General features: G+C 33.1%; 1 protein-coding gene across 6 annotated transcripts in view; it reads right to left on the bottom strand.

Moving 5' to 3' along the window:
• The window catches only part of ITGB3B (integrin subunit beta 3 binding protein), a 78,042-nt gene that overhangs the window by 33,043 nt on the left and 30,391 nt on the right, over positions 1 to 14,608 (bottom strand). For all 6 annotated transcript variants that reach the window (XM_011764478.3, XM_011764477.3, XM_071092058.1 and 3 more), the window contains 2 exons: positions 12,350 to 12,485; positions 663 to 732 (listed from right to left, as the gene is read on the bottom strand). In XM_011764478.3, the coding sequence (XP_011762780.3) occupies positions 663 to 732; positions 12,350 to 12,485 (206 nt within the window). The remainder of the gene's footprint in view (positions 1 to 662; positions 733 to 12,349; positions 12,486 to 14,608) is intronic.

The raw sequence follows: 14,608 nt of genomic DNA, 5'->3' as shown, positions 1-14,608 counted from the left end.
TTATACTGTATTGGTTTAGGAAATAATAACAAGAAAAAAGTCTGTACATGTTCAGTACAGATGCAACCATTCATTTTTTTCTCAAAATATTTTCAATCTGTCATTGGTTGAATCCACAAATGTGTAATACACACATATGGAGAGCCATCTGTATTCTTTCCAGGCTTTTCCTACGTAGACAGTAGCTTTCTGCAGATAATGTCTTCATTCAAAGGAACCACCGACAGGACAATATGAAAATGATTGGTTGCTGGCCTGTAGGCCTTCCAGGTTCCTCTAGATCTCTCTCTGCTGGCTTCACTGTTTCTAGTTCCATCCTGAACCAGCTATTTGTTAGACATTGTTCCTAAACCACGTATTACTTCTCCATCCATGTAAATCTGAAGTAAATGTCTTCCTATTTTACCCTGAGCTGGTCTATTATGCATATGCTGGGAGAACTGGGCTCAATGAGTATTAAAATTAAGGCATCATATATAACCATTATAGAATATCACAAACCACATCACAACTAAGGTATTTTACTTATTTAAGAGAGAATATTTCAGGTCAGGTATAAACTATTAATTTCTACAAATAAATTCTTTTAAATGGTCACTTTAACAAATATGAACATCTTCCTGCAGAATACACATATGTAATTTCAAAAATAACAAACTTACTCATCATTGTCTTTTGTTGTCGATTCTTTGCTTTCAGTTAAACTGGGGTGATTCAATTTTTTTCTCTTTTCTATATATGTGTAATAAAGAAAAGGACATAAAGTTAAAGGAGAAATCATCAAATTTTAAATAGAATTTTGTCAAATTTTAAATAGAAAGTAAAAAGGTGGACAAATGGAAGGGAGGTGGGAAAAGAAAAAGTATCCTATTTTGTTTTTTTTTTTCCATTTCCTATTTGCCTAATTTCTTATTCACAATACCACATAAGAAAAAATAATCTTTTGAATAAAATTTCAATTGAAGGTTGGTATATTAAAGAGAAATCCAATATGATTCCATAATTAGGTTAAAATGCATTAGTAAACTTTATTAGATAAAGGATACTTTCATCAAAGATTTTAATCAATGATATTATATTAAGGCTTCCAGTTTGCATTATTCCACCTCTATTTTTTTTCTCAAGTTAACAACAAGGGATTGGTGATACTGATACTCAGAAAATAGTTAAGTTCCTCATAGTATCATTGTAAAATAAATTTGATTTTATGGGTAAAAGTACCTTTTAATTTTATTTTTAAATTGACACTAAATATTTATAGTATATAACATGTTCTGAAATATGTATATATTGTAAAATGGCTAAACCAAACTAGTTAACATATCTACTACCTTACATACTTACCATTTTTTTGTGGTATGAACACTGAAAGTCTACTTTCTTAGCAATTTTCAACTGTATAATATGTTGCTATCAATTATAGTCAATTATACAATAATTGAACTTGTTCCTCCTGTCTAGTTGAAATTTTTATCATTTGGTCAACATGTTCCCAATCACTCAGCCCTCCCGACCAGCAGACCCTGGTAACCACCACTCTATTTTCTGTTCTATGATTTTGACTTTTTTAGATCCCACTTATAAGTGAGATCATGTGATATTTGTCTTTCTGTGCCTGGCTTACTTCCCTTAACATAATATCCTCCAGGTTCATTCATGTTGTCCCAAGTGGCAGGATTTCCCTCTTTTTAAAGGTTAAGAGCATTCCATTGAGTATATATACCATATTTTCCTTATCCATTCATCTGTTCATGGGCACTTAGGTTGATTTAGTATCTTAGCTATTGTGAATAATGGTGCAATGAACATGGGAATCCAGATATTTCTTTGACATACTGATTTAATATCCTTTGAATATACACCCAGTAGTGGGATTGCTGGGTCATATGGTAATTTTATTTAAATTTTTTGAGGACCTGAACCTTTAAATGTGTATTTATTTAGTAAATCCTTGGAAAGATCTAAGTATATCATTCATTATTTATTTAAGATAACAGGCTGGGCACAGTGGCTCACGCCTGTAATCCCAGCACTTTGGGAGGTCGAGGCAGGCGGACCACAAGGTCAGGAGATCGAGACCATCCTGGCTAACTCGGTGAAACCCTGTCTCTACTAAAAACACAAAAAATTAGCCGGGCGCGGTGGCGGGTGCCTGTAGTCCCAGCTACTCGGGAGGCTGAGGCAGGAGAATGGCATGAACCTGGGAGGCAGAGCTTGCAGTGAGCTGAGATCGCGCCACTGCACTCCAGCCTGGGCAACAGAGCAAGACTCCGTCTCAAAAAAAAAAAAAAAAAAAAAGATAACAATAAAATAAATAAATGGTTACATTCCATTTAAAATGCCATCTAGTTATCCAAGGTCATAGCTTATCTAAACTTTTACAAGTTTCACAAATTGACAGAGGCACATGTGAAGACATAAGATGTAACTAAGTCATAATCCTTCATATGCTCACTGGGTTGAAATGTAAGTTTGTTTGATTTTATAGCTCTTGTAGAACATAATGTTTGTACTTATCAATGGTTAAGCAGATAATTGTTTTATGAACTATTTAGTTGTTTGTTCTAGAGTACTTTATACTACCATATACACCAAGTACTTTAAACACATTTGATACATAATTAGCAAGTATTTGAGGATACATATTAGTACAGTTAAGATTTTCAGTGCCTTGCATATACTAGCTTTTGATGTTTATTGAATGAATAAACAAGCAAATGAATGAATAACCCAAACTGTTGACCACTAATAAAAAAGAGTCAAAAGAAACTCAATTTCATTGAGTCCACTGGTTCAGAAGTCGATTAATAATAACTCCTCTCATTGTTACTTTGAACCTATGTCTTCCTCAAAAACAGTAACAACAACAACAAAAACCTATCATGTTACCCCAAAATAGTCTCTAATGGCAAAAGGAGAAAAAAGTTATAATTTAGAAATTTTGTTAAAGCACTAGTTATTTCTCTTGTTTATGAACTATGCCTTATTTGACAAGTCAGTATCCTTGTTTCAAACGGAATAAATTAATATGGTTAAAAATGTAGTAAAGAATGTAAGGGGAAAAGAATAACAATATTTTGTGATTTTAGAGTTTTAGAGTAATAAATTAAAATCTGTCTCTGAAAAAAGTTAAGCTGAAAATGAATGTTTTGTGGAAAACCACAAATGAAAACCCAAATGTACCTTAAACCTTTATTTCAGAAAATCTTTGCCTAAAGGTCAATACTAATTTCCTGAATTTTGTACTATGCTGTTTGCATTCAGTAAGGCTCCAAAATTAAGTATTAAAATTACTTTGTTCCTTTAACTTGTAATTCGTTTTCACATTTCAGCACTAATAGCAAAAAATGTCAGGTAAGAAATAGTAAAGAATGTTATTTGAATTTTCACTAGGTATTCAATGCCTTTTTAAATATTTTTATTATAAGAGAACTAGTCAAATATCTCACCCTGTAAAAATGCATCAATAGTATTAACTTCAGTCTTCTCGTGGAAGGATTTATGATTTTAAATAATTTTCAGCTGTTAAATATGAAGAATTTTAATATTTCTAAGAGTAATACTTAGATCAGTTATTAGACTGTTGAGTAATACAACATATTGAGTAGTAAATGAGTTTTCCAGTTACTTAATACATTCCTTTATTTCATTCCATTCTATTAAAAAAAAGTAAGCACAATGAATATAGACAAAAGGACTGTGGAATCTATATGGTATTTTTCTTGTGAGATTATATGTAAAAGTGAGCAAACACTTGTGTATTTGACTCTCTTTAAGTGCAGTTTCACAAAACATCGGTGACAAATGTACCATCACTGAATCTGAACTAGATTCAGAATTGTATTTGAGCTTTTTGGTAAGGCTCCAGGGAGCTCTTTCCCTAACCAATGAAGATAGCTTTCAACAAATTGTTGACACTTGGAAGCACAATCAATAGTGATGACAATGGCTAACACTTACATGGTATTAACTAGGGCCAGGCATTGCTTTAAATATGTTACATATGATATCTAATTAACTTGCACAACTCTGACACAGTCACTCTTGTTCCCATTTTACAGATGAGAAAATAGAAGTACAGAATGGTTACATAACTTATCCCAGTCCATAAAGTTAGTGAGTGAGGATTGAAACCCAGACATTTAGCTGAAGACTGTGCTCTTAACCATGATGCAATGCTTATTAATAGACTAATGTAGGCTGGGCACAGTGGTTCATTGCCTGTAATCCTAGCACTTTGGGAGGCCGAAGTGGGTGGATTGCCTGAGCTCAGGAGTTTGAGACCAGCCTGGGCAACACGGTGAAACCCTGTCTCTACTAAAATACAAAAAAATTACCTGGGCACAGCAGTATGTGCCTATAATCCTAGCTACTTGGGAGGATGAGACAGGACAATCACTTGAACCTGGGAGGCAGAGGTTGCAGTGAGCCAAGATTACACCACTGCACTCCAGCCTGTGTGACAGAATGAGACTCCATCTTCAAAAAAAAAAAAAAAAAAAAAAAAAATTAATGTAAAGTCCAAACAGGTTTAAGCTGGTATCATGCTGCTTATAGGTACCCTTACTTTATAGTTGATAAATATTATAGGCAATAATTTTGGTCTCAAACAAAAAGTTAAGAGTTGGGAAGACCTTGATCCACAGAGGTTTAAGTGATTTGTCTAAGGCGGTCAAACAAAAGTTAGTAACTTCTTTCTGAAAAGGTTACTTGCATGTAGATCAAGTTAAGGCCTGCAGGCAAAGAGGTGAATGAGATACTGATACAGTCCTGCTATTCTTTTAATAAACCAAATTAATATTAATAAATTTGAGTGGTAGGTAAATAACCTCTTTAGAGGATCAACTCATGAAAAATAACAATATTAATTTTTTTTTTCTTTTTTTGAGACAGAGTCTCACTTTGCTAGCCCAGCCAACCACTGCCTCCCAGGTTCAAGTGATTCTCCTGCCTCAGCCTCCTGAGCAGCTGGGACTACAGGCATACACCACCAGGCCTGGCTAATTTTTGTATTTTTAGTAGAGACTGGGTGTCGCCATGTTGGCCAGGCTAATCCTGAACTCCCGACCTCAGGTGATTTGCCCACCTCAGCCCCTCAAAGTGCTGGGATTACAGGAGTGAGCCATTGCACACGGCTGAACGGTTCTTTTTCACTCAAAATGAAAACACCTTTATTAAGTCGCATAGATAGAAATGTAACAACATTCTTAAAATATTACTTACACTATTGAATAGAAGGTTATCGCTGAGAAAACTGAAATAACTTTTTATCTACTAAAACAGTAATATTTGGGAAGCAGTAACAAAAATACAGGTTTTTTACATCTTTCATTCAGATTACTTTGTGTTGACTGGGTACTTGACAGTCTGATAACTGACCTAAGTGTTATTCTTAGAAATATTAAAACTTGTCATATTTAAAAGCTGAAAAGTATTTAAAAGCCTAAGTCTTTCCATGAAAATATTGAGATTAATATTATTGATCTACATTTTACAGGGTAAGATATTTGACTAGTTCTTTTACAATAAAAATGTTTAGCATTTGGCCCACACCTCAGATTGCTCACCACAGATTTAAGGAGATAGTATAGTAGTTTATCAGCTCCTTTACATATTGTTTGTTCCTTCTGCTACTTGAAAAAAAATCAGTCTTGCCAGAGGGCTACCATTTCATTAGACTTTTCAGAGAACTAGCTTTTGACTTGTTGCTTACTATCCTGTTTTCAATTTATAATTTCTCTTCATATCATTGGATTTCCTTTCTGCTTTGGGGGGTTCATTCTGTTGTTCTTTTTCAGTCATTCTGAGTTGAATGCTTGACTCAATAGTTTTCAATCATTCTTCCTTTTTAAATACAGTCATGAGCAGTATAACACTTTGGTGAGTGACAAACCACATATATGACAATGGTCCCATAAGATCATAACACCATATTTCTACTGTACCTTTTCTACTCAGATATGTTTAAATATACCAATACCATTATGTTTTGATTGCCTATGGTATTCAGTACAGTCCACTGTATAGGTTTGCAGCCTACAAACAACAGGCTATACCATATAGCATAAATGTGTAGTAGGCTATGCCATCTAGGTTTGTGTAAGTACAATCTATGATGTTCATACAATGACAAAATCACTGAACAATGCCTTTCTCAGAAGGTATCCCCATTGTTAAGTGACACAGGACTGTATATGCATTTGTAAGTACAGTTGGCCCTCTGTATTAGTGGGTTCTGTATCTGTGGATTCAACCAACCATGGATCAAAAATACTTTGTTTAAAAAAAGGATGGTTGCATCTGTACTGAACATATACAGACTTTTCCTTGTCATAATTCCCTAAACAATACAGTATAACTATTTCCATAGCACTTACATTGTATTAGGTATATAAGTAATCTTGAGATAATTTAAAGTATATAGGAGGGTGTATTGGTCATATGCAAATACTATACTATTTTCTACAAGGGACTTGAGGGTCTGTGGATCTTGGAAACTGAGTGGGATCCAGGAACCAATTCCCCAGATATGAAGGAAGGACTGCATAAAGCTTCCACCAAGAACTGCTTTAGTATAATGTAGGTATAAATTTCTCCTCTAAGTGCTGACATGTTTTCATTATCATTCAATTCTAAATATTTTATACTTTCCATTGTAATTTTTCTGATCAATGAATTATTTAGAAGTTTCTTGGTTTCCAAACATACAGGTTAAAATTTTTGGAGGGCTGCCTTTTCATTATTGATTCCTAATTGTATGAAATTTTAGTCAGAGAGTGTGAGCTATATGACTGTAATTTTTAGTACAGTGAGACCTCCTCTGTAACTCCAAGCTGGGTACATTTTTGTGAACATTCTATGTGTGCTTTATTATATGTTGGGTATTTTTCTGACCACAGCTCGTTAGATAAGCTTGCTAATTATGTACAACTTGCCTATATCCTTCCTTTTTAACCTCTTCATCAGTTTCTGAAAGAGATAGTTTAAAATCTCCTACAATGACTGTGGATTTATCAGTTTCTCCCTTGTTATCCTGTCATATTTCATCATGTTTTGAGTTTTTTAGATGCACATATGGCTCAGGATCCTTTTATTTTTGTAGTGGTGAATCTTTCTCTATCTCTTATGAAAAGAGCCCCATTATCTTCAATAAAGCCTTTTAGGCGTAAAGTCTATTTCAGCCTATCTATTTTTGTAGCAACTACTAGCTTTTTTAAAAAAAGCTAGTATTTGCTTTGTTTTCTTTTTCCATTCCTTCAAATTTAATTGTCTTATGTCTTTTCTTAAAGTCTAATTAATTAAAACGGCTATTAATTAAAATGGCTAAAATATGTACAGAACATATACTATTAATATATGTCAAGTACCATTCTAAGTGCTTTCTGTGTATTAATTCATTTAATCCTCAAAATTCTGAGGTAGGAATTACTATCTTTTCCATTTTGCAGGCAAGAAAACAAAAAATACAATGAAGTCAAGTGATAGGTATCTCATCATTTGCCTGAAAATACAAGGACCTTAATGAGTTAATTGGTGCAGCACACCAACATGGCACATGTACACATATGTAACAAACCTGCACCTTATGCACATGTACCCTAGAACTTAAAGTATAAAAACAAACAAACAAACAAAAAACCACATCATAACTCTTATCTGTTGCCTCCTTATCTTCCATGCTAGTGTGGTCTATTATTTGTTTTTCACTCGCTCTCCAATTGTTTGACTTTTGCTTTATAGTCAGCAAAACTTGTAATTAGATTAACACGTTAGCTAATTCACTTTTTCATTATTGCTTTTTGCAATTCCACTCCTTTATCTGAGGTTCACTTTACCTCTTAGAGAAATAACTTATTTTGTAGCTATTTCACTGAGAATCTGTGAGTGGCAAACTCTCTGAGACTGTCTGAAAATATCTTTATTTCATCCTCACTTCCTAGATAAAAACTCAACTGTGATTCCTAATTGATACTATTATTGCATTTTCTGCTGGAGTCTACTGATATAAATAAGAGTTTATCAGTCTGTTATTCTCTTGTAGGTACTATCTTTTCTCTGGTTGCCCTTAAAATTTTGTCTTTGATGTTCTACATACAGTTTTATCATGAAATAACTAGATGTGGATCTGTTTTACTTTATCCTGCGCAGACTTAGCATGCTACTCTAATTTGCACATTCTTATCTTTCCTTAATTACGAAAAACTGATAGTCCTTATATCTTAGAATACTGCCTACAGCCTATTCTCTGTATTTCCTCCTTGTAGAACTCCAACTTGGCAGATGTTGGAGAGTCTTATTCTGCCTATCATTTCTCTTTATTGTTTTATCATATTTTCCTTTTATCTCTCTGTGCTGTTATATTGTTATAGTCTGGGTGATTTTTACAGATCTATTGTCCAGTTAACAAGTACTCTCTGACTATGCAAATTTGTTTATTCTTCTACTTTCATTATTAAATAACGAGTCTGAAGTGTTCATGGGAGTAAAGGGGAAAAATTTACTCTTTCTTCTTTTCTAAAATGCATACAACTGACCCTTGAGCAACTCGAGGGTTAGGAGTGCCAACCCTCCATGTAGTCAAAAATCCAAGTATAACTCTTGACTCTCCGAAAACTTAACTACCAATAGCCTACTGTTGACCAGATGCCACAAAGTCAATTAATACATATTTTGTGTGTTACATGTATTATACTGTGCATTCTTACAATAAAGTAAGCTAGAGAAAAAAGTTATTAAGAAAATTGTAAGATAAAATATTTACAGTATTGTAAAGTATTAATCAATACCATAAGTTTGTCATCTGTTTACAAGATGAACTGTCAGAAACGGTAGGAACTACAGCTGCAGACCTTAATCTATGGTACATATCAAGCAATTCAACTTTTTCTTGTAATATCATGTAATATCATGATATCTTGATCATAATATCTTGTAATATCATGATTTTCCTCTGCTCATTGGGAGCACTTCCAGCATCACTAGTGGCACTTTATGTGGGTTTCACGGTGTTATTCAAGGTTTCCAGCATAGCCCTAAACATGATGAAAAACATACGAGAACCATGAGATCACTTTTTATTGCAATACACAATTTACTTGAGAGACACACTGCTTGTGCAGAGATTATCAGCATCACATGGTATGTCAAGCAGATACTTGCAACACTTGAGCTCATTAAAACAGCAACAGGAGGTAGCTATGAAATTATTATAGTAGTATAGTATGTACTAGAGTTAATTTTATGCAGTTATGATTTAATACTGCATCTTTATATTCATTTACATATCTCTCAACTGCAAATGGGACTGTGTAGGGTCTAAGTGTATGCATTAATTTTGATAAATTTTTTTTATAATAAATTTGTGTATGTTTTATGGTAAATGATAGACTAGTAGCTACACATATTTTATGCATCCATGGCAAACCTAACTTTCTTTTTTTTATATTTATAGTCTATAAAGTTTGTCTGCAGGGTTTTACAAAGTTGTCACAAAACTCCAAAAAATTTTCCAGTCTGTTTATTCAAAAACAATCTTCATATAAGTGGACCTGTGTAGTTCAAACCCATGTTGTTCAAGGGTCAACTGTAATAGTATGGAGAAACTTGCTACGGGTTGGAGGAGGGCAGCAATATAATAATGCACATACAAATTAAAAAATATATAAATGATATACAACATACACACATACATATAGAGTTACGTGTCACTTAACTATGGACATACATTCTGAGAAATGCATCATGAGGTGATCTCATTGTTGTGCAAACATCGTAGGTATACTTATACAAACCTCCATTGTATAACCTAGCACACACCTAGTGTATAGCCTATTGCTCCTAGTCTACAAACCTGCACAGCATATTACTGTACTGAACACTGTAGGCAATTGTAACATATTGTAAGTATTTGTTTATCTAAACATATCTAAACATAAAAACGCATAGTAAAATACAGTATTATAATCTTACAGGACCATCATTGTATGTGGTCAGTTGTTGAACAAAACATCATTATGCAGTACACAACTATATCATGTACTATACATAATTGTACATGCTACGCTTTTATACGACTAGCAGTGAACTAGGTTTGTTTACACTGGCATCACCACAAAAATGTGAGTAACGTGTTGTGCTACAATGTTATGACAGCTACTGGGCCACTAAACAATAGGAATTTTTCAGCTCCATTATAATCTTGGGGGACCCCGATATATACATAGTTTGTCGCTGACTGAAACGTTATTATGTGCTGCATGAACGTATCTGTTAAATGTATAAACTAAAGAATTGAAACAAATCCCATATTTGGCCAATGTAGAATCTATGTAGAAGGAAGACATAGAACCAAATTTTTCATCCTTTTATAACTACAAATGCATTTAAATATAACATTAAGTCTTCTGTTCTCATAGTACATGGTTCAAATGTACATAGAAAGTACATATAAATATCTGGAGGAGGAGTATTCCAGGTGGAGAGAACTGCAAGACCCCGTGGCAAGAAGGGGCTCAGCATGACTGACAAATAGCAAGAAGGTAAGAGTGGCTAAAGTAGTGTAAAAAGAGGGTAGAAAATGAGGCAGACGAGGTGTTTGGGAATTAGATGGACATATGGCCTTCCATGTCATGATAAGGTTTTGGATCTCATCATAAGTGTGATGGGAAGTGAGTAGCACCTAAAATGTCCTTGAAAATGTTATTTAAATTTTATATTATGTTTTGTATAATATTTTTAAAGTGGGATTTGTTAAGAGATTATGACCTCATTTAGAATTTAAATGACTTCATAAGTCATATTTTCTCATTTATTTTGAACTAAGTTAATTCATAAAAATCAAGCTTTTTTATTTTTAAAACATGTACAAGATGACATATTAGGATAAGCAATGTAATTATTACAAATGACATAATCTGATACAGATTTCTGGACAAAATTCTCCTGTTTAGAGACTTCTATATGTGAGATATATACATTACGGCACACATGAAACATGTATGTACAGTCTGATGAATAACTAGAGTGAATCAGTGTAACCACTATGTAGGTCAAAAAATAGAACATTGCCAGCACCTCTGAAACCCTTGCTATCTGACTTTTAAAAAAAGAGCTTACTTAGGACTATAATTTGTGATAATTATCCACTTAAATGTCAACCTAAAACATGTGACCAATCTTTTTATGGGCAAAAAGAATGTCCCCTTAAGTCCATATTTAATTTCAATATGGAAATTGAGTACATATCAACTTAAAATCTATTCACATTTCAGTATAGGGATGTACAATCTCTAAGGCATTTATTTTTAATTAAAAAGATATAGCATGTATATAAAAATAGAACTATGAAACTTAAAGTATATACATTTTCATACAGTTTAGGGAAAGAGAAACCTAATAGTCACAGCTTTAGGATAAAAAGCATTTGATTAAAGTAAAATTAAAGACATTCAAAACTTTAAGATCTCATTTTGTGTTACATTATAACAAATCACGTAAAACAAGACTTCTTTGTTTCTGGGTAGCTTCTAGTATATGCTAGCACTCACTAAATGTTAAACAATAAAATGTGAATTAGGCTAATGACAATATATCTAAAGGATACACTATTAAATTTGAGCCTATTTAAAATTTTATATTATAAAACTACATGTCACTGATTCATAATCTTTCTCAAAAAAATAAATAAACCCATGAAATCGAGATTTGTGTTTTTAAATCAGTATTTTAGCAATAAACTACCAGAGGACAACAAATATGTATGGTCAAAATTAAAATTAAACTAATAATATTTTAAAATAAAGAATTTCATACTAAAATTAGATTTTTCTCTACGGAAAAATTCTACAAACCTTTTGTAAATACATTTGAAATAGTCAAGAAAAAGAAGGGAATGAAATATAATAAATAAAGGTAAGCTATATAAAGATATACTAAACGTGGGTAAAACTAAATGGAAAACATGAATAAAAGTACCATTTAGAAGTATCACTCTTAAGTTGTAGTGCAGCAGCACCTGAATTATGCTGCCGTTAATTTATGCACATGATGGATAGCTTGTTAAGGGGCATATCTGTAACCATTATAATTGATAGTAGCTGAAGGCAAGTCAGGCCATAATTTCTATTTAATGGATGGGATAGTAAGGGAACAAAGCCTGCAGTTGCATTTTAAAATAAGTGCCGAAAGTTTACATTTATGTCCTAAGTAACACCTATATTAAGGTATTAAATTATTTGAGAGAAGAGGAAAAATCAGCTGTAGCAAGATCCATATATAATTAAAGCAAAATTTTGATTTAGCCAATAACTAGAAAAACCTTACAATAAGTAGAAAAGAATGTTCAACTAACCATTTGATAGTCCATTTCTGTGCTTTTGTTCTTCAGAGCTTGTGGGAGAAGCAAATAGACTCATTTGACAAGTTCCAGTTGTTGGAGAATAAGTTATAAAACTTTTCTTCCTTGTGATTTTTGAAGGATCAAATGACTGGAAATAAATAATAATTTAGGACAGAAATAGTTATGTTATAGATTTTTGAAATTATATACCATTAAAAATCAGCAAAATTCAAATTCATTTCCTTGCTCTTGCTTTTCAATTACAAATATACTTAATTATCACTCTCAGAGTAAACACTATTCTTTCAAATTAGGTAGGCATTTCAGGTCTCTATAATAACTAGAACATCTCAATTTGATATTTACTAAATTTTAGCATTAAAAGGTTACTACCTTCTGAGATGGTATTTCCAAATAGGTTAGAGATGGCCAACTCTCCCAACCATACCCTGACTTTTGCTTTCAGCTGAACTTGAAGTATAATTATGGGGCCAGGGCAGGAAAACTCTCAGAGGTGCCTATTACTAAGCCTCACACAGAAACCTTAGGAAGGATAACTGCTGTCCTACAGCTTCACAAAGTGGTCTGATGTAGTGTCTTGCTTCAATAATAACCAAAATAATGTCCAAACAATTGAGTCAGGCATTTAAGGCCTTTGAGGATCTGGCGCATCTTACAAACTTCCTCTTAGCAGCTTCCTCCTTTGTGTTTCCACAGGTGTTGGACACACCTCTTATTTCAGGTAACATATTTTAATAAGTTTTAATTTTTCTGTCCGATTAGAATTTGCTCCTGAAAATAAATATTATTTTTTCATCTTTATATCCTAGAGAACTAAAAAAATGTGTGAGGAATGAATGACTTACAAGGAACAGTCCAGTAAATTTGGCCATCTTGCTCTACTCAGAATATACTAATTTATTCATTGGTTCATTCATCCAATTATTCACTGTTACCTACAGCTTCAGTCACTAGGCTATGTGCATTTGGGTCTCAGATCATTCTGCGATCTCAGCTTGGAACATCCTCTTTTTCATCTTCCCCAGGACCTATACTTTCTTTAGTTTAGGTCCTCATTCATGATCCCTTTCCTTCAAATATCTATTGTCATACTATTAATTGTTCCCTTTCCTGAATTCCCTTAAAACTTGCTTTCCATAAGGCTTACTGATCACCCACCAGCACTGCTAACTAATGTGTACAAAGAAATACAACAAATTGCTCTGGCCTTAAGGAGTGTCTACTAAAAGTTAGAACAACATTGAAGAGGTTTTAAATTAGTATGTATGCAATGAAATTCAGAGAAGAGGGAAAATTCAAAGTTGGCTGCAGTAGTCTGTCACAGAAAAAAGCATGAGAAATCTGGAATAAGAGGTGGAACAGACAGCATAGGATGGATCTGGGGGATACAGGAAAGGTCTGATGGCTCATATATTGCCAACATACTGGATATAGCTTGGCAGAGGATTTGAAATAGTTCCTTAACTCTGCATGGTCAACTATCCTTTATTTTTAAGAGACCTATGGAGGAAATAGTGGCTGTGTCATCTTTTTTAGTAGTCTTAATATTAGTTCCAGAATCTATAGCATTCAAAAAAAATTTTTTTACAGTTAAGATTTTAAATATTGGGAAACAATATTTAATTATATTGAGAAACAAAAGGCATTTTTTATTTTATGTATCCATAGTGGCCACAAAAGGAATGAATATCTTTTAAGAAATCAAACTATAATATCAAGTTATAACTCTAAAGCAATCTTTTTTTGTACAGTGAAAAGGTTTTAAGTCTATCAGGTGGTTATTATTACCTCTCCATCTTGAGTTTTCACCTGTTTGTATGTATTCAGTCATAAACTATGACATTTATCCAATTCCTACTCTATTTTTCCAAGAATTTATTGCCCAGAACTACTTCACTGTGTATGTACAAGAAATGAAAGTCACTACCCTAATGTACATTTATGTCAATCTGTTTTCCTATTTTCACCAAAAAATTATTTATCCAATTGCCAAATATCTAAACATTTTAACTGTAGATCATACATTTCTCCTGGCAAACAATTTTCCAGCTTTCAGAAAATAACTGTGAGTGTGCATGTGCTGTGTGTGTGTGTATTTTTGCCTCATTTTAGAAATACTGAGGCTTCTCTCTTTTTTTTTTTTTTTTTGGTCATTTGTGTTGGTTAAAAAGAAAAATGTCTGTCTACAACTACCACACACAGAAGGAAAACTGAAAATCTACCCTTTCCCTACTATACCACTAAATATTC

Source organism: Macaca nemestrina, chromosome 1 (genome assembly GCF_043159975.1).
Source record: "Macaca nemestrina isolate mMacNem1 chromosome 1, mMacNem.hap1, whole genome shotgun sequence".
Taxonomy (NCBI): domain Eukaryota; kingdom Metazoa; phylum Chordata; class Mammalia; order Primates; family Cercopithecidae; genus Macaca; species Macaca nemestrina.
Note: the sequence above shows the minus strand (reverse complement) of the source record. Positions and strands in the feature narration are given on the sequence as shown.